At 40.6% G+C, this 23,898-nt stretch overlaps 1 protein-coding gene across 1 annotated transcript in view; it reads right to left on the bottom strand.

Moving 5' to 3' along the window:
* SLC2A13 (solute carrier family 2 member 13) overlaps nucleotides 1–23,898 on the bottom strand; it is a 326,327-nt gene that overhangs the window by 208,733 nt on the left and 93,696 nt on the right. The window contains exon 3 of the mRNA XM_084616563.1: nucleotides 10,782–10,990. Within this exon, the coding sequence (XP_084472689.1) occupies nucleotides 10,782–10,990 (209 nt within the window). The remainder of the gene's footprint in view (nucleotides 1–10,781; nucleotides 10,991–23,898) is intronic.

Genomic DNA, 23,898 nt, shown 5'->3' on the forward strand with positions numbered 1-23,898 from the left:
GTGATTCCTTATTGCATGGTGTTTGAAACTATTAACATTCCCACTTGTCCTGATGTAGTGAATTTACCCAAGGAAGTAATTACAGTAGTCAGGGAGGGATTTTATCCAATTCTCTTTGTGCTAATAATTAAGAAACAAGACAAGTACTGTGCTGTGACACATTATAAGCCCGAGGCAACATGAGTGATGCATTAACAGTTCATGCCTCAATATTCACAAACTACTGATGCCAAACTTCATTAAAAATGAATTATGTTTAACTAAGTCCATTCTGTATGATTGGGTCACATCCACATCCTCCTAACACAACTTTCAAATTTACAATCATGCATTTTACAAATAAAACAAGTTCATAGTAACTGATAGAACACCAAATTCTAACAAGACAAGTTGTCAAACATCTTTTCAATGCCATGTTTACAATTGCAATAAGATGTTTTATAACAGTGTATTATTGGAAAAAAGTTATCAATTGGGTGACATTTCACAGATTCCATAGATTTTAAGGCCAGAAGGAACCATTATAATCTTCTAATCTGACCTTCTGCTTAACATAAGGTACAGAATTTCACCCAATAATTTCCTGTATCAAGTTCCAAAACTCCAGCCAGTCCTTATATGACTGGGATTGTATCATTATGTTGGCCTTTAAAACAAAAGATATATACATAATGGTTATCTGTGGAGGTTGTGGAATCTCCGTCATTAGAGTTTTTAAGAACAGGTACACACACACACACACACACCCACCCCCCTGTGGGATGGTCTAGGTCTAATTCATCCTGACTCAGCACATGGGGATGAACTAAATGACCTCCAGGTCCCTTCCAGCCCTACGTTTCTATGATTTATATTAATCTAGATTGGGTTTTTTAACTGACTTGTGATTTCTAGTACATCAGTTTTTGGATGCTCAACTTAAGATACCTTAAAGGCTCTGATTTTCAGAAAGTGCCAAGAACTCACCCTGTGAAAATCAGGCCCTGTTAAGGCGTCTCAATTTGGGTATCCAAAACCAAGGCATCCAAAACCATACATCACTTTTGAAATTCTTGGTCACATTGTTAAATAGGACGCTAGACGTTAACAATTTTTAAATCTTCCTTAATAGAATGTTTAAAGAAACATCTAAATGCTTTCTAATATAGTGAACATTTAGAAACAGGCAAACATTGCTAACCACCCATTTAGAAAATTGTGTGCATGTACACAGTTCATCCTTAAGCAATAAAATATCATGCTTCAACAGAACAGATTACCGTATATACTCATTCATAAGCCAAATATTTTTGGTAAAAAAGTGATGCATCAAAGAGTGGGGGTCGGCTTATAAATGGGTCTACACCAAAATTTGATGATTTTAAACTCTATGAAATCATTGAATTGAATATCTAATACATCATCATTTTGTTTACCTGGAGTGTCTGCAGGCATGGAGCCCCTCAGTTCCCTGTGGCCACAGTTCGCCATTCCCAGCCAATTCCCGCAGCTCCCATTGGCTGGGAACGGTGAACCGTGGCCACTGGGAGCTGAGGGGCTCCGTGCCTGTGAACGCTCCAGGTAAACAAAACATCTGACCAGCCAGCAGCTTACCCTGACAGGCCGGGAGCCAAAGTTTGCCCACCCCTGAAATATAGGGTCGGTTCATACAGTTTACACTATTTTTACCTATCCATCTTTGGGGGTTGGCTTATAAACGAATGGGCTAATGAATGAGTATATACGGTATGTAAAGTTTCCTAAATAATGTAGGTTTTGATTTGGAAATTCCAGCTGTTTGCAGCACCTCTGGCCCTGGTATTATATGCTTAATTTAATAAGGGAAAAAATGTAAGCCTTCTTACTAGTAATATCTTTATTCTTAATTAGAACCTTTTGTTATACTTTTCTGCATGTGTTGAGAGAGTCTGTAACCTACACAATGAGTTCAGTTCAGTTCCTCCGAGGTAGAACACACAAAGCTTTGATAAAATATGTCAGATATACTGTGTTATGAAAGACCATTGAACAATTTCTATTTTGTGAAACAAAGTTTTAATAAATTGATTCACTGGAGAAAAGTGCCAACACGGAAAAAAATTTGCTTTTTTCCTGGGTATTTACTTCCTCTTTTTACAAACATGTAAAAGCAACATTAATAGAAAGCAATATTTTAAAATGGAAAAATATCTATTTTACCTGTTGAGGAGATAAATTAAAATGTTCTTTGATGAAGATACGACTGCTGCTGACCCTTGTGGGATCTTGGAAATTAGATAAATCCTTTTTTCCCACCTTAAAACCAGCTGCTGTAGTAACAGATACAGAATTTCCCTTAATAAAATCCTGTTTTGCTTCACTGACAAGATGCCAGTTATCCTCCTAGCTTATCAGTATCGTGTTATAATGTAATAGCAAACATTTACATTGTGTATATCCCTGAAACTAAATAACCCATCAGAGGAGAAAGAAGCCTTGTAGAATGCAAATGAAGAACTTTAACAGAAAAGTACTAATTTCAAAGCAAGTGGCTATTGTGTGTGATGACCGGAGGTTAAAGACTAAATGGATTCCTCACTCTCCATCATCAAAGGAAAAGCCTGTTTAATTAGTGACACGGTCAGCTTGTTTTCTGTGAAAAGAAGCTATAAGCATGGATTCAAGGAAAGATCCTTCATCTCTGAACTGTTTGGACTCTTACAACTGAACGAGAAGACAGAGTTCCCCAGAGATATTCTGGGTAGCCCGGAGAGACTTTTGGGAAACTGGCAGGTTACTACATCTCTGCTACAATTTGGTATTATAGACTGACTCACCTGTACATATATTTTACCTGCTTTAACCTCTCAATAACTCACTTCCTTTTCTTAGCTAATAAACCTTTAGTTAGTTTTCTATAGAATTGGCAACCAGCATTGTCTTTGGTGTAAGATCTAGAGTACCAATTGATCTGGGGTAAGTGACTGATCTCTTGGGACTGGGAGCAACTTAAATGTGATGTTATCTTTGGTATAAGTGACCATTTATCAAAGACCAGTTTGTCTGGGTGGCAAGACAGACTGGAGTGTCTCTGGGGACTGCATCTGACTCCATGATAAGACTGGTATAGTGATCCAGGAGTTCACATCTGTTAATAGCTTGGCGAAACCTAATTATAGAACATACCACCAGTTTGGGGTGCATGTCCTGTGGTAGGCACACACAGTTGTGAGCCACTTCAGACAGCATAACAATTTTACCTCTGTATTTGGCACTGATGCACCAATACTGGAATACGGTGTCCAGTTCTGGTGTCCAAAATTGAAGAAGGTTGATAAATTAAAGAGGGTTCAGAGAAGAGCCAGAGAATGATTAAAGGGTTAGAAAACATGCCTTATAGCGATAGACGCAAGGAGCTCAATTGATTTAGCTTAACAAAGAGAAGGTTAAAGAGTGACTTGATTAGACTTCATAAGTATCTGAGTAACAAATATATTATAATGGGTTCGTCAATCTACCAGAGAAAGGTATCACATGATTCAATGGCTGGAAGTTGAAGCTAGACAAATTCAGACTGGAAATAAATTATTAATTTTTAACCATCAGAGTAATTAACCATTAAAACAATTTACCAAAGGTTGTGGTGGATTCTTTATCCTTGACAATTTTTAAATCAAGAGTTGATGTTTCTCTAAAAGTTCTGCTCTAGGAATTATCTGGGGAAAGTTCTATGCCTTGTGTTACTCAGGAGATCAGACTAGACTATCGCAATGGTCCCTTTTGGCCTTGGAATCTATGAACTCAGAGTGCCGGAAGGGGGAGAAGGGAGGTGGAAACTAGCCCTGTAACCATGGCACCCACAACTTAGCAAGGTGACTATTAATAATGTTAAAAAAAGTATGCTTCAGTAACTAATGTCTGAACAAACAGAAGTTTATCAAACAAGGAAATCTATTCTTCAACTTTAGTCCTTTCATCATAGGAATTTCAATGTGTTTAATAATTATATGGACTTTTATTCATCAAATTAAAACACCTATTTTACAGTTTCCCACTCATCTTCACAAGATTAAAGAGCAAAGAAGCTACAAGCTTACCTCCAATTTTAGCTGTCAGAGTATGTTCTCTGACCAAACAATAAATGGTATTGTGGTAGTGGAGTGTTACAATTGTTTCCTAGTGGTCAAAGAAATCTTCCCCCTATGCCCATTTAACTCTTTCACGAACACTGCGTTTTTGCCTAAATCCCTGTTACATGTAAATATGGAGCTACAGTGGGATTAATCTTTTTGGAATTGTATATTCAGTTCTGAAGTTGAAACCTGCAGGCAAATAGTGAAAAAATAGACCTTTTTTTCTTTTTAATTAAATCAACTCTTGAATACCATTAGCTATACTGAAGGTAGCATAATTTCATTTCCTTTTAAGCACAATATGAATATACCTTTTATATTTACGTATGCTTATTTCTTATCCAAAATTATATCAATATGACTACCACATAAAAACATATGCTCAAAGATAGCACAAGTTGTGTGGTTAATGCATATGCACACAAAAATCAGGAAATTCAAAGTTGTGTTTCCCTGGCTGCTTCTGACAAATCAACATGAAAATCAGAGACTATTCACCAGGCTGATTGCACTACATACTCAACCAATCTGACCTTAAATTGAACTTGCTATCTAGATGCTCTTCTTTCAGTGTTGCTGGGTTATTCTCCACCCACTCTGAAGGGACACATTTATAGCCTTTAACAAGCATGTTCTTTCACCAGCAAATTCTAGCACTGAAACTAGTAGCAGATTCGATATCACAGTCGTTTTGAGGGAAGCAAACCTCATAGACTATTGTCCAAACATATTAGGTAAATAGAATTTCACCACTGAAGAATCTGTCCCAATGGCACAGGCCCCATGCCATGAACTAAGCGTTGCCACGTTCACCATAACAATCAAAATCTTCCCTATCCTCATCATCCACATAATCAAAACCATCATTGTGAAGACAAGAAGCCTGCATTAATCAAGGCTGTGCTCCCCGTTCCAATTTATTCAATGTCACTACAAAAGTCATCTCTCCACTTTCATTATATCTCCTCCCTTGAATCTCTTTACTGAATTATTCAGAGAAGGAGTAAGCCTACCTCCTCAACTCTACAGAACCTTACCCCTTCATCTTTGCTCTTCCTTCCTATTTCCCTTAGTCCTTCCTCCTTTCAGTTCCTTTTGTCCCATTGCCATTATTTATGCTGTACACAGTAATCTCTACTTGTCAGCCAAGCAACTGCCCCTCCAGCAAGCTTACTACTTCCAGGAATCTTTCAAACCAACCACCTCTGTACATGCTATTTTACCTGATGTCTTGTGCCCCATCTCATCTATGTCTTGTCCATTAGGTTGCAAACAGTTTGGAGCATGGCATGTATCTTGTTCTAAGCTTGTAAACCACTATGCAAGTTTACAGTGCTATAAAGCTGACTTAACAATACTGAATTTATTTGGATGACACATTTCTTTCAAATCCAAGAAATATTCTTGCTTTTACAGTTTCCTAGAATTCAACTGAGCTTCTAAATTGTATGGAAATTGGGATTGGAAGTCTCTAACTTCTGGAAACTGACTTGAAAGCCAAGTTAGTTACTCTCACTGGTGTAACCCAAATACAAAGGAACATACTTTTTGCCTCATGGAGCAAAGTCTGATTGCCTCTTTCTCCATATTTTTAAAACTTGAGCTATAGCTGTAGCTAGACCAAAACGAATATAGTAATATATAAAGCGTTGCCATCCAACTCCAATCTATAGATGATGATTGGTTTGAAGCAACCGGTGTATGTTAAGTATTCTGAAGACTGATGAAGACCAAATTTCCTTGATTTACTATTTTCCATAGTTCTGGTTTGAATTTTCTGTAGGTTAAGAAATTGTTCGTACATTTTTAATTCATACACTTTTGCTTTAGTGGGGCTGGCATAAAGTTGATATGTGGAAAATTTACTGCACTTTCAAAGGCCTGATTTTCTTTTTCAAAGGATGTAACACCCTGTTGAAGCTTGAGCTGACCAAAAAAATCTTTAATGTAAGTTCTAGTTATTGAAAGCCAACACCAATCATTAATATTAGCTTTCATGAAGTGAACTCTGTCCCATTCCTACTGATAATGTCTGAACAAATAACAGACTGACATCAAACTAGTCTTGTTACAGTGAGTAGAGTCAGACTATTCTCTACCGTTGTTCTGTCTAGGAACGTCAACAAAAATGCAAAAATAGAAAATGTGCAAATCTGAACTTTCGTGGTGAATGCCTGAAAGGTGTCTTGTCTTCAGAAGCAGCCTTTGAATAAGTCTTTTCTTCCTGGGCTGTAAGTAAAGGGGATTTTGTTCTGGATTGTAGTTTAGTGGTGCATCACATCCTTCCCTGAAGAACATCTGACCTTTAAAGGGCAAAGTAATTATCCTCTCTTTCCACGTTAAATTTCCAGACCAAGGATTTACTTACAGAATGCTATCTTAAAAACCAGGGCTTACAGCTAGATTTTGTGAAGATAGGAAAATAACATCTACACATGACACTCAGAAAACTTTACTGCTAGGGAAATGAAGTCTTAGAAAGGATTCTTCATAGTATGATCACATGATCTACTCGCCAATACTACAGAAAAACTTTTGGAAGTTTGTGTTACTTGTGAATGGATTTAGGACCAACATTTTAGCACTGCTCTAAAATGTTAAAAGAAAAGGAGGACTTGTGGCACCCTAGAGACTAACCAATTTATTTGACCATGCTCAAGTCCTCCTTTTCTTTTTGTGGCTACAGACTAACACAGCTGCTACTCTGAAATCTAAAATGTTAGAAACAGAGTAAATACATCCTTTTAAAATATAGTCTTCACCTTATTTGTCTCACTGAGGACATGACCATTATGCTTATTATACAGTGCACTTTTCAGTGAAGAGCAGAGATGTGGTTGACAAATTAAGCCAGCCTTTCAAGGGCATAACAACAAATGGAAGGAGCATCAGAATAACTTTATTTGCTGCCTTGTTTATCTACTGTTCACTATTTTAGATGTGTTAACTGTCTGACACGTTCCACATTCATGGCCAAATTATTGCAGGAGTCATTTTGTAATTACACTATCTCACAATATGTTGCTTAGTGCTCTCCCTAGACATTTTTGGGGACATCTGATATCTTCATATTTCATTTGCCTACATTCTCAGAATTGTAGGTCATCCAATGGTGTCGTTCTTTGGCTTCAGCTCAAAGCCAGTCAAAATCTATTACAGACTGTGTGTTATCAGATGGAAAGAATTCTGCTTGTTTCTTTCAAGAAGACTATAAAGAAAACTGATCTGAATTCAAATTGTTGAAAAGCCAAGAATAAAACTGAAATTCCCCTTTAAGCAGGACGTTTTTCTGCCTGATCCTCACAAAATATACACACAGCACTAGTCCAGACCTATGCCCTTCCTGGTATTTGGTTTTGTGACAGACAACAAAAGCTTCGGGCTAAGCGGTTTACACAAACCTCTCTGTTCTGTTTTCTTTAAGGATCCCTAGCTCCTTCTGTCAGAGACACCAACCCATCTTACACCATGTTTAGAGATAAGAGCCACGCAACAGCATGACTCAGCAATGATTACTGCGTTTTACACATGGTTCTAACCCCTCAGCAAGGGTGACAGAGGAGCTCTGCACCCATAATGCACGATCATAGAAACACCCACTCCATTACACTCAAATTTCGCTGATGTCCATAGCAGCAAGCACACCAATATATTTTTGGGCTGCAGGCCTGCCAGACAGTGCAACTCTCAGTAAGATAAAGGTATTCAAAAGGGAACTAATGGAAGAGTTACTTTTCAGAATTAATGAATAACACACCTCTAGGACCCTTCTGGAGGACCAGTTTAAAATTGTTGTCACAAAACACCACAGACTCAAAGAGTGACAGAACCTAAACATTGTCATGAAAGAAAAGTTACAAGAAATAAAAGAGGGTACTGGAAAACTCTGCTCCTGCAAAAATATTGGCAAAGTGCAGCTCAATAATAGAGCAGCTGGAGAACGGAATGGTAGCCAAGAATAACCATGTATTCAGGGTACTGGTAGAGAAAAATTCCTGACCCAATTAACTTTACAGGAAAATCTGTTGCAAGATGAAACCACATGAAGATGAGGAACTAACCTACAAGAAGAAAGAATGCACCAGCTCTGAGAAGGAGAACATAAATCCCAAGAATGGAGGTGGGAATGCCCATTTTGACTCTGATGATTAGGAACAAGTTCTGTGGGAAATCAAGGATTAATTAGCTACACCATTTCAGAGGGCAAAAACACTTCTCAGATTCAGCCCAAAGCTAGGTCTGAGTTCAGAATGTACAAAAATTAACAACCATTCCAGGCTGGAGGAATAAGAGGAGAAAAAGGAGGAGATGGATGCCTCCCTCCTGTTTCCAGAAACAAAGGAATATTTATGGAGAACATATTTTATCATTACAGACACAAGTAGACTGTTAACCAAAGAGCAAAGGCCATCGCTGGATAGTCTGCTATAGGAGCAGAACATTAGATTGATCACCATCTACTGCAATATTGTTGAATTTTGTAGATCATTCCGGGTGAATTGAACCCAACAGCAGAGGTGCAGTGCATCACGTAAGCCTCTGTTACAAGGGAGAGCTACACATGAAGTCACCATGACGGGGAAACCTCTGCACACCCACTGTGTCTTCCCAAGGTTGTCACATAAGGTATGATTTAGGGCAGGCCAAGGGAGGAGTCAAGAGATGCATGATTATATAGCAGCTCATGCAAAGTAGCACAGAGGGTGATGCAGTCACTGATCTTGTCCACAGGTGGGAGTAGAGTGTGTGTGTGTGTGTGTGGAAGGAATGGGGGAAAGAAAGTAAGTATTTTGTTGCAGTCCCACACTGAATCCAGACTATGCAAGCTCACACACATCATCCACGTAAACTCCAGTTATTCAGTCTTCATGCAGATAACAGCACTTTCAACAGGATCCTGAATGAAATTTAAATGTGCTTGGTTTCATGTTTGATTTCACTCGCAATATGTGCTTTGCTACATCTGTACTTTTTATATTGCTTGGAACTAGGAGTAGATACATGAGCAAGAGCCATGATTTTGGGTATTTTCAGCAACTCGAAGAATAATTTAAATAAGTGGACAGAGGCTTTTTCATTATTTGACTTGGTGAAACCTAACTAGGTCATTAACTTCATATATATTTTTAACAATCAGGCACCACAAAAGCTGTAACCTGATTATTTATTTAAAGTAAGCAGCCACACTATCAGACAAAGAATTTATCTAAAAAAAGACTACTTTATATATGCTAACTTTTTTAAACCAGTGATTCTCAAACCTTTCCCAACTACTGAAACCCGAGCCCTGCTACCCACATATTAAGCATGCATCTTAGCTTTGTGGTGCCCCTCTGGCCTGGAGCCCCTGGCAATTGCCGTGCTTGCCATCCTCTAAAGCTGGCCCTACACTTGTGACAACCCTAAACCTGTCCTGTGACCCTCCCATCCCCCCACAGCTCCTGAACTACAGGTTGAGAAACACTGATCTTGATGAGTTGATGTACCCCATGGAAGACCTGAGTACCCCAAGGAGTACACGTACCGCTGGTTGAGAACCACGGTTTTAAACCATGCACAAAACTACTACAGGTAGAATAGCTTTGAAATGTTTGCTTTGGAGTGTGATTTTCAAAAGTGTGTAAGTCAGCTACCCACATCAAGTACCACTGATTTGACTTGTACTCCCTGAGTCATACGCTTTTGAAAATCCCAACCAAATGCACGTGACTCCCAAAACACTTCAAACTGCTTAACCTGTCGCAGACACAAAGCCAACAGCAACAAAGTAATTTGATTATGTACGATAAGAGGGGAAAAAATTTAAATACACACAACCACCAGGTAACTCTTGTTGCACTTCCCACCAACTCTGAAGAAGTTGAAGTAGCAGTTGTCTCGAATTCAGAAATTATAAACTTTCAAAGGTTGTCTTGTACTTCCTGCTTCCCTACATAATTACTGTCCCTTAGTTGTCAACCACAGACAAAGTTAGGGGGAAAAAATTAAGAAGTCAATGGAACTGCTCACATGCTTAAAGTTAAAATATTTGTGGGATCAGATAAGGTGTAAAAGAAATGCAAAGAATTGAATGACACCACAGTCTAAAGAAAGACCATATATGACCTCAAAAGACTGTTTACTAAAATGTTGCTGATAATGTATATGTCTAGTTCTGTAAGTCTTGCCACAGTTGCTTGCTGAGATTCTGCTCAGCCAGGACAAAGCCTCTGGATAACTTCAGGCATTTGAGGGATTAACCCTTTAACCCTTCCATAGCTTCTATTTTGTCCTTTTTCCTACATCCCAATCTTTTTTCTATAAATGATAGAAATAAACATACAAAATAGATATATTTAACTTAAGTATAAATCTGCTCCTCATGTCCATCTTACTATATACAGATTTGTGAACTATATGCCTTGCTTATTCCTTCTTGAAACATACATTTCAAGTGACAACATAAAATCTTATAATATATAGCTTCATTTTTTTCCCTCACTTAAAAAATAAAATCAGGATAGCATTTACAACAGCATCTTCAGTTCTACACATTAAATTTATTTAGACTTAAACTACCAATATAATAATAATAGAAATATTTACAAGATCAGAAAAAAGCAACATATGAAATTACCGAAGTACAATTTCCTGTTATTTGCCTCTTTAGTGACATAGGTAGACAGAGATGCCAAGAAATTTCTAACCTACCTGCTCCAACTTCTTTTTCTTCCTCTTCAATGTTGTTCTTGATACTATCATATTCCTCATCAATTGTTTGGTTGCCACGTATCTGAGACAGAATTCTCCGTGCTTTCTGAGTCTGGCCTTTCTGAATCAGCCAGCGGGGGCTTTCAGGAAGAAACAGGAAGCCAAAAAACTGTATAATTGCTGGAACTGCTGAGAGGCCCAGCATGTACCTAGAAACAAACAAAAATATCTTTAATTCAAACTTAAAAAATTCTCACATTTGCAAGTACTCCAGCTCCCATTAGCCACTTTCTGAAAACACATCCTGCAGCTTAAATAACCAAATGGGTGAATGTATGCATTACAAAAGCAGCTTCCAGGATTTTCTACCAGAATCAAAAGGAATCCTGAAGAGATTATCGTGCCGCTTACATTTAATTTGGGTGTCAAAAAACAGAATATTCACTACAAAGACATAACTTTCAATTTCAGCTCTTGACAAAATAATTACTTTACAACACATCTGCCTTTATGGCTGCACTTCTCAGCACCACCAACAGAAGACTCAACATTATAATTGCCATTTCTACAGGGCAATTCAAGTTGATGGCCCCAAAATGTAATACTCCCCCAAGAAGTTCCTATGCTGTTTTAAAAAAATCCCAGGAGATGGAGAAAATAGTCTCAAAAACAAATGCTACCGCAGTCTTAAAAATACCAAATTCTTCACTGGGAAACCCTTCAGGAAATGGGGAAATGGCAGAAGTGCTAAATGACTTTTTTGTTTCAGTTTTCACCAAAAAGTTTAGCAGTGATTGGACATCTAACATAGTGAATGCCAGTGAAGATGAGGTAGGATCAGAGGTTCAAATAGGGAAAGAATAAGTTAAAAATTACATAGACAAGTCAGATATCTTCAGGTGCCCAAGGCCTGATGAAATATATCCTAGAATGCTCAAGGAGCTGACTAAGGAGATATCTGTGCCATTAGCAATTATCTTTGAAAAGTCATGGAAGACGGGAGAGATTCCAGAGGACTAGAAAAGGGCATCTATAGTGCCACTCTATAAAAAGGGAAATAAGGACAACCTGGGGAATTACAGACCAGTCAGCTTAACTTCAGTACCCAGAAAGATAATGGAGCAAATAATTAAGCAATCAATTTGCAAACATCTAGATGATAGTAAGGTAATAAGTAACAGTCAGCATGGATTTGTCAAGAATAAATCATGTCAAACCAACCTAATAGCTTTCCTTGACACAGTAACAAGCTTTGTGGATGGGGAGAAGTAATACATGTGATATATCTTGACTTTAGTAAGGCTTTTGATACTGTCTAATGAGTGTCTCATAAACAACTAGGGAAATACAACCTAGATGGAGCTACTATAAAGTGGGTGCATAACTTATTTTAAAACCATTCCTAGAAAGTAGTTATCAGTGGTTCACAATCAAGCTGGAAGAGCATATCGAATGGGGTTCCACAGGGATCAGTTCTGGGTTCAGTTCTGTTCAATATCTTCATCAGTGATTTAGATAATGGCATAGAGAGTACACTTATAAAGTTTGTGGATGATACCAAGCTGGGAACGGTTGCAAGTGCTTTGGAGGATAGGATTAAAATTCAAAATGATCTGTACAAACAGGCGAAATGGCCTGAAGTAAACAGGCTGAAATTCAATTAAGAACAAATGCAAAGTACTCCATTTAGGAAGGAACACTCAGTTGCACACATACAAAATGCGAAATGACTGCCTAGGAAGGAGCAATGCGGAAAGGTGTCTGGGGGGGGGGCATAGTGAATCACAAGATAAATATGAGTCAACAGTGCAACACTATTGCAAAAAAAGCAAACATTCTGGAATGTGTTAGCAGGAATGTTGTAAGTGAGACATGAGAAATAATTCTTCCACTCTTACTCAGGCCTCAGTTGCAGTATTGCATCCAGTTCTGGGCACCACATTTCAGGAAAGATGTGGACAAATTGGAGAAAGTCCAGAGAAGAGCAACAAAAATTATTAGAAGTCCAGAAAACATGACCTGCGATGGAAGACTGAAAAAATTGGGTTTGTTTAGGCTGGAAAAGAAAAGATTGAGATGGGATGATAACAGTTTTCAAGTATATAAAAGGTTGCTACAAAGAAGGAGAAAAATTATTCTCTTTAACCTCAGAGGATAGGACAAGAAGCAATGGGCTTAAATTGCCACAAGGGACGTTTAGGTCAGACATTAGGAAAAACTTCCTAACTGTTAGGGTAGTTAAGAACTGGAATAAATCACCTAGGGAGGTTGTGGAATCTCCAACACTAGGGATTTTTAAGAGCTGGTTAGACAAACACCTGTCAGAGGTGGCCTAGATAATATTTAGTCCTGCCATGAGTGCAGGGGACTGGACTAAATGATTTGTCAAGGTCCCTTCCAGTCCTGTGATTCTATGCTGGGATTACGAACACACATGATAATACAATATTCACTTAACACTAGTGTAAATCAGGACTAACTCCACCGAAATCAATGGAATTGAACTGGTATAAAATCAACTACAGGATAATCTGGCCCATAATTTCTTCCATTTCTCACCCCGAATGCTTCCATTCTTGTGGACCAGAAGGTGATTTAAGAGGATACTGGTCTCTGAAATGCTTGGAAGATAGCATGCTCATCGATTTCAATCCTGATGGCTCACAAGAATGAGTCTGGAGGTAAAAGTCCCCCTTGTCAGCAATCGCAGTAGCCAAAAGTCTTGGGTTCATAAATAGCCCAGGTAAGGACTTGGGGTATTTACAATATTGATTTTGTTGTTGTTGTGAACTTGGGTTTGTCTCTTCAGTGAGAGGAGAGAGGGGAGGAAATGAAAAGAGCAAATTTCAGAAGAGAAAATTGGTTATAGGGAGAGGGGGAAAATTCAATTTCTGATACTTGAGTCAAAATAGAACATTCTTCACTCTCCCGTAGCTATACTGGTTTTTCAGGGGTAAAAAGTAACACACTTATGTTGTGTCAGTAAAGCTGGTATGAGTCTAAATATACACAGGAGTAAGGATCTGTGGAGTAGACATATTTACAATTTTCTGACTATATACACAAATGCAACATAGAAAAAACTTTATTTTAATAGACAAGGGACCCACCCACATAAAAAGGAGTTCATTTCTGACTTTTGGAAGGCAGTTTGCCTCTTAAGTTTGGATTGATCCAGCTCTGGGGTCTTTAGAAGTCCATCTCAGAACAACATCATCATCCACATGAAGAGTTGGAATTTACTCTTCCATTTATAATACGCTGGCTGATCTAACATTCTGTGATCATCTCCAGGGTTATCATGGTTGGAAGAACTAGCTAGGCTGCCATGCTGGAACCCAGTAATGATTAACAACCTTATGTCATATCTTGCCCTAGCTACGCAGGGCATTTAGAACAGAAGACAAAAGTAAACTGACAGTTTGGAGTTCTAGCGTTCTGATCTATGTGCTTGCTTATTCCTTCTGTTTTATTTGTTCAAAAATAAAATGACAGATATGAGCAATAATAAATAATGTATTTACAAACACAAATATGTTGGCATTTCAATTTTACTGTTTTCAAAACTATTACATATTTCTAGCACACTGCACTGAAGAATTATAGATTATCAATGATTCAATCATATACATGTCTAGAAACAGATATTTGCCTCAGCTGTAAAGTGAGTTTTTTCACACTGAATCCAGAATATTCCATAATATCCAAACCTACAGCAGATTTCCACTTAAGCATAAGTGATTTTCATAATTATGTGCGCTCATAATGAAGTATTTCTGCACATATTTTTGTTCAGAATATACTCCAAAGCATCCCCATGTGTATGAAGTTTATATAGTCTTCTGGCTTTTCAGCATGGTAATGAAAAAGAACAAAGTAACAGTTATTTAGCCCACAAAAAGGTCTTTCACTTAAAATGTCACAGTAGGTCAGGCAAAGGCAGAAATCCTCCAGTTTCATGACCTATCTCAAAAAATCTTACAGACTAAAATGTCCTTCAGCTTTTCTAGCCAAAGTCTGATTTGTTTAGAAATTATGGATACCAAAAAAAACATCCAGGTAGGTAACAGCATAATTTAAGTAATTTGTTTTTTAAATTAATCTTTTTACTGTACGTGAAACCACCACATTCACCACGCATTGGAAGAAACCTGAAGATATCTGGATATTTTATTTCAAATGGTCCTGGAACCACTCTAAATGCACCTAATATCTTGTTCACTTCATTAGTTAACTTGACTGTACTAGCTGCAAACATACCCCTAGAGATTGTTTATACAGCAAAATTTAGTGTACAAACATCCTCACACCTGAAATGATTCCATGAACTAACAGTGGTTATTTTAACTGGACCTGAAAAACGAATGTTTTTCTGTCTCAAGGTACATGCTTCCAGACAGAGGGCAGGAGCAACAAAATCTCATTCCTGGACATTTTACGAAGTACAGTATAAAGAGAAATGACCAACGAGTGCAGGGTACGGATCATTTAAACATTAGAGGAATTTAATTTCAGGCTTGCTACCCAAACTAATTTAGTGATAAGCCAAAACATGGCTAGAATTGAAATGGAAGCAATATAAAGGTGATTGAAAAATTGTATTAATGGGTTTAATGAAGATAGTAACAGAAGGGCAAAGAGACAGAGAATGGAAGGGGCGGGGGGAGATGAAGGAGTACCTAGTAGCTAAGGTGAAGAGGGACAGGGTGGCTAGTCTGAACAGTGCGCATCCACCCCAGTCTTTCATATCAACCTGTGGGTAGCCGATTTAATCCTCTGGCTACTAACTTGTATCTTGACTTTAGCAAAGCTTTTGATACGGTCTCCCACAGTATTCTTGCCAGTAAGTTAAAAAACTATGGATTGGATTAATGGATTATAAGGTGGATAGAAAGTTGGCTAGATCGTCGGGCTCAACGGGTAGTGATCAATGGCTCAATGTCTAGTTGGCAGCCGGTATGAAGTGGAGTGCCCCAGGGGTCTGTCCTGGGGCAGGTTTTGTTCAATATCTTCATTAATGATCTGGATGATGGGATGGATTGCACCCTCAGCAAGTTTGCGGATGACACTAAGCGGCGAGGAGAAGTAGATACGCTGGAAGGTAGGGACAGGGTCCAGAGTGACCTAGACAAATTAAAGGATTGGGCTAAAAGGAATCTGATGAGGTTCAACAAGGACAAGTGCAGAGTCCTACACGTAGGACAGAAGAATCCCATGCACTGCTACAAACTGGGGATCAACTGGGTAAGCAGCAGTTCTGCAAAAAAGGACCTGGGAATTACAGTGGACGAGAAGCTGGACATGAGTCAACAGTGTGCCCTTGTTGCCAAGAAGGCTAATGGCATATTGGGCTGCAGTAGGAGCATTGCCAGCAGACGGAGGGAAGTGATTATTCCCCTCTATTCAGCACTAGAGTATTGCATCCAGTTTTGGGCCCCCTCACCACAGAAAGGATGTGGACAAATTGGAGAGACTCCAGCGGAGGGCAACGAAAATGATTGGGGGGCTGGGGCACATGACTTATGAGGGAAGGCTGAGGGAACTGGTCTTATTTCGTCTGCCGAAAAGAAGAGTGTGGGGGGATTTGATAGCAACCTTCAGCTACCTGAAGGGGGGTTCCAAAGAGGATGGAGCTAGGCTATTCTCAGCGGTGGCAGATGACAGAACAAGGAGCAATGGTCTCAAGTTGCAGTGGGGGAGGTCAAGGTTGGATATTAGGAAATACTATTTCACTAGGAGGGTGGTGAAGCACTGGAATGGGTTAACCTATGGAAACGGTGGAATCTCCATCCTTAGAGGTTTTTAAGGCCCAGCCCGACAAAGCCCTGGCTGAGATGATTTAATTGGGGTTGGTCCAGTTTTGAGCAGGGGGTTGGATTAGATGAACCTCCTGAGGTCCCTTCCATCCCTAATCTTCTATGATTCTATGAACTGTCAGGTAAAAAATTCCAAACCTTATCTGTGAGTAGACTAGCACTGCAAGAAAGAGATATTGAAAGGATAAGTAAAGACGACTCAGGAAACAATATCCCCTCACCTATTATAAAAAGGAAAGCAGACACTACAAAGAGAAAGTAAATCAAGAGGAGAAAGCAGTAGACGGCAAAACTCATTGAGCAGCATTTGAGCAACATAGCTGACAAATGTCACCAGTACTAACTAAGTAATGTGTCAATTAGCCATGTGGCCATCACACACTATTCATTTATATATTTATTCAGTGAACACCAGTAAACTTCATCAAATGATATACTCAACATACGGTTCTTCTACCATTTGTCCATCTCTAATAGTAAGTTGATGTTTTAAAAGAGTGGACTAAATATATTACAATCACATATAGTACATAACTGGTTTATTCCTTTAAATTACAGGGAGCGTGACAGTACAGCTGACTTTCAACCTGGTCGATGAGGTTTAGTCCTCTAGATTATAGACAATAGGTACATATTTCCTGTTTTGTCTGTGATAAAGTGCTTTATCAATATAATTAATATGCCTGAGTGCTATGTTTGTAGTCACAATGGAGTATGGAGAGGAAGCCAAGAGGAAAAATACCTGAAGAGCCAAGAGTACAGTAACTCCTCACTTAACTTTGTAGTTAAGTTCCTGAAAAATGCGACTAAGTGAAACAATGTTAAGCGAATCCAATTTCCCCATAAGAATGAATGTAAATGGGGGGGGTTAGGTGCCAGGGAAATTTTTTTTTGCCAGACAGTACAGTACTATAGTTGGGGGGTGCCCCCCACCTTACCCCACACAGGCACAGCCCATTGGCACAGGAGACAACGAGGCAGGCAGAGAGGCTGAAGGTGCTGTAGGCTAGGAGAAGCATGTTACGCAGCAGCAGCGGCAGCTTCCCCTACTCTGCAAGCACCAGGGTGGGGGAGGCTCAACTCTCGACCTGCCCACTCCCCCCCTTCCCCCAAGCCCCCACCCTTAACCTGCCTCTTCTTCCTCCCCCCACCCCCTTTACTCTACACGCCATGTCCTCACTCCTCTCCCCTCCCTCCCCTGCCTCTGGCAATCAGCTGGCTTGCGGCATTCAGGAGGGACGGGGGAGGAGCGAGGACATGGCATGCAGGCTCCCCCTCCCTCCTGAACGCCACAAGCCAGCTCATTGCCACGGGCAGGAAGCAGGGGAGGGAGGGGGGAGAAGCGCCGCATCCTTGCTCCTCTCCCTTCCCTCCTGCCCATGGCAAATCAGCTGGACTTGCAACATTCAGGGGGCAGGAGGGTGGGGAGCGGAGCGAGGACTCAGCACGCAGCCTCCCCACTCCCTCCCCTGCCTCCTGCCAGCAGCAATCAGCTGGTCTGCGGCTTTTGGGAAGCAGGGGAGGGAGAGGGAGCCTGCGCACTGAGTCCTCGCTCCTCCCCTCTCCCTCCTGAATGCCACAAGCCAGCTGATTGCCGTGGGCAGGAGGTGGGGGGAAGAGGGGGAAGGCGCTGATCTGCGGGATCTGCCAGCAGGCGGGGGGCACTGTGGTGGGGGGGCGTAGGGGAGCTGATGGGAGGCTGCCAGCTGTGGACAAAGCAGGCAGCCAAACAATAGCGAAGAATTGCACAACTTTAAATGGAGCATGTTCTGTAATTGAGCAGGGACGTAAAATCGAAACAACATTAAGCGAGAAGACATTAAGTGGGGTGTTACTGTATAAATCTACTGCAAATTGACTAGCTGCCTGGTCTGGAAATGGGAATAACTTTCAGTCTAGATTTGGTATATTACAGTTTAGCATAGGTCCTAATGTCACTCCAGCAATTTTTAAAACGTAAGTCTAGTGAGCCAGCATTCAGAAATCTAATATATTTCTTTCCTATGGAGAGTATAAAACTTTGAATTTGAAGCCAAATGCCTAACAGAAGTGAAAAAAATCAAGCATGAAATTTAATGTATTTTCTGTAACATTCCTCGTCCTCAGAGACATCACTATAATACTATTGAGTTGGCACTTAGAGTATATAAACATGACAGGAGAATCATGCTGACTTGTTTTGTTTTGCTTTGTTTTGCTTGTAATTTAATATCCAGTATTTGCCAGAACAAGTAGAGTTTAAAGAAGGTGTTTACCATTTTCACTGGCATTAGCAGGTTAAAGAATATTTAGATAAAGTAGATGTATTCATGTCAAGAGGAAAATTCACCCTAGGATACTTGAGGAACTAGATGAAGCAATCTTGGAACCGTTAGCAATTATCGTTGAGAACTAGTGGAGGATGGGTGAAGTCCCAGAGGACTGGAGAAGAGCAAACACAGTATCTTATCTTTAAAATGGGGAGCAAAGAGGACTGGGGTATTCTAGACCAATCAGCCTAACTTCGAAACCTTGAAAGTTACTGGAACAAAAATTACTGTAAGAATCTTGAAGATAATAGGGTTATAAGGAATAGCCAGCACGAGGACAGTTAAGCGCTAGAACAGGCTTCCAAATGGAGATCATTGGAGGTTTCTAAGAACAAGACAGACAAACACCTGTCAGGGATGGTCTAGGTATACTAGGTCCTACCTCGGTGCAGGGGTCTGGACTAGATGACCTCTCAAAGTCCCTTCTAGCTCTACATTTCTATGATTAGGTAAGTGCCTAGAAAGTCCAATCAAAGGTCAGGGCCCCACTGTTTTTAAGTACTGTACAAATAAATCAAAGACAGTCCCTGCTCCTGAGAGCCCAGGGTCTCATTTTCATACAGAAAAAACAGGTGGATGAGAAAGAAGGAAGGATGAGGTAACAATAAAACCAACTAAACTTTTTCATAAAAGCATATATCATTTTGGATGCTACTGCAATAATAATAATAATAATAATAATAAAGATAAAGATATCAACTCTTAGGCCTTGTTTTGTTCCTTTATGCTAGTGTAAAGGGGAAACATGCATTCAGTTATACCAGTATAAAGGTGCTTATACCATTATAGAAAGTTTAATTTGGCAAAGCAAAATAAGCTATTTGGTATAACTGCATCTACACTAGGGCTTTCACCAGCTTACCTATGATTGCAAAAAAAATCATACCCCGTACTACATAGTTATACTAGTAAAACTTAAGTGATGTCTGAGCATTCAAGTGATCGCTGTGCCAAACATACACTAGAGCTATTGGTCACCAACCTGAACAGACCCATGAGCATCGTATTATTTATCAAGTAAGGCAGCTATTGTTTACTTCCACCTACTGATGGATCTCCACCAGATTCCTACTTTTATCTTTTCAATACTGTTAATTTACTATAATCTTTATATTGTCATATTTTTCTCTAAGTAATACAAATAATTAAAATATATTTTGAAGCATCAATGGGGTTGATTAGCAATATTGGGCAAATAATTGATTTTTTTACTTTGTTGGCAATTGTGAAAAAAATCATTTCGGGTCAAACTGAAAACAAAACTTTTTGAAATATTTTGGCAAACTGAAAAGTTGAAAGAAAAAACCTTTGGGTCAAATAAAATATTTTACTTGAGGCAAAACCAAATGCTTCATTTTGAATATTTATAAAATGTGTGAAGTCATTTCAACTAAAATAATTTATTTCATTTAGAAAATGTCACAACAAAACATGGATTTTTTTCTGAATTTTTGGGTTTGTTTGTTTTTTTTAAACTAAAATGATTTGGCAAAATAGACAAAAATTCACAAAATGTTTTGGGATCACTGAATCTACGTTTTCTTCTACCACAAAAAGAAGTTTTAGTCAAAATTTTTCACCCAGCTGTATGAGCTAGGTTCTGGACTCCCAGGTGCGGAGATGTCAGAGGAAGTTTGTCAGTTGCTCCAGAACAGGATATGTGTGCACAAGAACAGTGAAATAAAGAAAAAAGATTGCCTACTGTAATAACTTTAAATATATCAGAAATTCGGTGTAGAGAATGAGGGAGAGAACTATTATTTTTCTGAATATTAGCTGTACCTCATTTTACTTCCTTGATAGTATTCTGTCTGACTGCCTGGAGTTAAACCAAAAGAGGCTGTTGGGAGGGTTGGGGGAAGAAACAGGAAACAAAGTGACAGTGATAAGGTCTATCCAAGAAAAATACCAAAGGTCCTTAAGAGAACAATGGGGGACCTGTTCATTGGGAAATGCCTACCAGCCTGTCTCCAGCCAGGTTAACAGTCCTATTTTTCCAAGCCCAGAGTCTAAAATCAAAGGAATGCTAAGGCCAGGTCTGCACCACAAACTTCTACTGGCACAGCTACGTAGGCCAGGGCTGTGATTTGTAATGGACATCGCTATGCTAGCAAAAGGCCATAGGGTAGATGCAGCTGCACTGGCAGAACGTCTCTAATATTATAAACTGCATCCACACTAGAAGCACCTTGACTGTACAGTATACCAGTGAGGCTACACCAGGCAAATGCTCCTAGTGTATATCCTCCGCCATTAAAAACCTCTGCCTTCAGACTAAGTCTTTGCCCTGGTCTACACTAGGACTTTAGGTCGAATTTAGCAGCTTTAAATCGATGTAAACCTGCACCCGTCCACACAATGAAGCCCTTTATTTCGACTTAAAGGTCTCTTAAAATCGATTTCCTTACGCCACCCCTGACAAGTGGATTAGCGCTTAAATTGACGTTGCCGGCTCGAATTTGGGGTACTGTGGACACAATTCGATGGTATTGGCCTCCGGGAGCTATCCCAGAGTGCTCCATTATGACCGCTCTGGACAGCACTCTCAACTCAGATGCACTGGCCAGGTAGACAGGAAAAGAACCGCGAACTTTTGAATCTCATTTCCTGTTTGGCCAGCGTGGCAAGCTGCAGGTGACCATGCAGAGCTCATCAGCACAGGTGACCATGATGGAGTCCCAGAATCGCAAAAGAGCTCCAGCATGGACCGAACGGGAGGTACGGGATCTGATCGCTGTTTGGGGAGAGGAATCCGTGCTATCAGAACTCCGTTCCAGTTTTCGAAATGCCAAAACCTTTGTCAAAATCTCCCAGGGCATGAAGGACAGAGGCCATAACAGGGACCCGAAGCAGTGCCGCGTGAAACTGAAGGAGCTGAGGCAAGCCTACCAGAAAACCAGAGAGGCGAACAGCCACTCTGGGTCAGAGCCCCAAACATGCCGCTTCTATGATGAGCTGCATGCCATTTTAGGGGGTTCAGCCACCACTACCCCAGCCGTGTTGTTTGACTCCTTCAATGGAGGTGGAGGCAATACGGAAGCAGGTTTTGGGGACAAAGAAGATGATGAGGAGGAGGAGGTTGTAGATAGCTCACAGCAAGCAAGCGGAGAAACCGGTTTTCCCGACAGCCAGGAACTGTTTCTCACCCTAGACCTGGAGCCAGTACCCCCCGAACCCACCCAAGGCTGCCTCCTGGACCCAGCAGGCGGAGAAGGGACCTCTGGTGAGTGTACTTTTTAAAATACTATACATGGTTTAAAAGCAAGCATGTGAAAGGATTACTTTGCCCTGGCATTTGCGATTCTCCTAGATGTAGTCCTAAAGCCTTTGCAAAAGGTTTCTGGGGAGGGCAGCCTTATTGCGTCCTTCATGGTAGGACACTTTACCACTCCAGGCCAGTAACACGTACTCGGGAATCATTGTAGAACAAAGCATTGCAGTGTATGTTTGCTGGCGTTCAAACAACATCCGTTCTTTATCTCTCTGTGTTATCCTCAGGAGAGTGAGATATAATTCATGGTCACCTGGTTGAAATAGAGTGCTTTTCTTCAGGGGACACTCAAAGGAGCCCATTCCTGCTGGGCTGTTTGCCTGTGGCTAAACAGAAATATTCCCCGCTGTTAGCCACAGGGAGGGGGGAAGGTTGAGGGGGTAGTCACGCGGTGGGAGGAGGCAAAATGCGACCTTGTAACGAAAGCACATGTGCTATGTATGTAATGTTAACAGCAAGGTTTACCCTGAAAGAGTGTAGCCACTGTTTTATAAAATGTGTCTTTTTAAATACCTCTGTCCCTTTTTTTTTCTCTCCACCAGCTGCATGTGTTTCAATGATCACAGGATCTTCTCCTTCCCAGAGGCTAGTGAAGCTTAGAAAGAAAAAAAAACGCACTCGCGATGAAATGTTCTCCGAACTCATGCTGTCCTCCCACACTGACAGAGCACAGACGAATGCGTGGAGGCAAATAATGTCAGAGTGCAGGAAAGCACAAAATGACCGGGAGGAGAGGTGGCGGGCTGAAGACAGGACTGAAGCTCAAATGTGGCGACAGCGTGATGAGAGGAGGCAGGATTCAATGCTGAGGCTGCTGCAGGACCAAACCAGTATGCTCCAGTGTATGGTTGAGCTGCAGCAAAGGCAGCTGGAGCACAGACTGCCACTACAGCCCCTCTGTAACCAACCGCCCTCCTCCCCAAGTTCCATAGCCTCCACACCCAGACGCCCAAGAACGCGGTGGGGGGGCCTCCAGCCAGCCAGCCACTCCACAACAGAGGATTGCCCAAAAAAAAAAAAGGCTGTCATTCAATAAATTTTAAAGTTGTAAACTTTTAAAGTGCTGTGCTTAAAGTGCTGTGTGGCATTTTCCTTCCCTCCTCCACCACCCCTCCTGGGCTACCTTGGTAGTCATCCCCCTATTTGTGTGATGAATGAATAAAGAATGCATGAATGTGAAGCAACAATGACTTTATTGCCTCTGCAAGCAGTGATCGAAGGGAGGAGGGAAGGGTGGTTAGCTTACAGGGAAGTAGAATGAACCAAGGGGCGGGGGGGTTTCATCAAGGAGAAACAAACCGAACTTTCACACCGTAGCCTGGCCAGTCATGAAACTGGTTTTCAAAGCTTCTCTGATGCGTACCGCGCCCTCCTGTGCTCTTTTAACCGCCCTGGTGTCTGGCTGCGCGTAACCAGCAGCCAGGCGATTTGCCTCAACCTCCCACCCCGCCATAAACGTCTCCCCCTTACTCTCACAGATATTGTGGAGCACACAGCAAGCAGTAGTAACAGTGGGAATATTGGTTTCGCTGAGGTCTAAGCGAGTCAGTAAACTGCGCCAGCACGCCTTTAAACGTCCAAATGCACATTCTACCACCATTCTGCACTTGCTCAGCCTGTAGTTGAACAGCTCTTGACTACTGTTCAGGCTGCCTGTGTACGGCTTCATGAGCCATGGCATTAAGGGGTAGGCTGGGTCCCCAAGGATACATATAGGCATT

Source organism: Lepidochelys olivacea (genome assembly GCF_965140295.1).
Source record: "Lepidochelys olivacea isolate rLepOli2 genome assembly, chromosome: 1".
In the NCBI taxonomy this organism is placed as follows: Eukaryota; Metazoa; Chordata; order Testudines; family Cheloniidae; genus Lepidochelys; species Lepidochelys olivacea.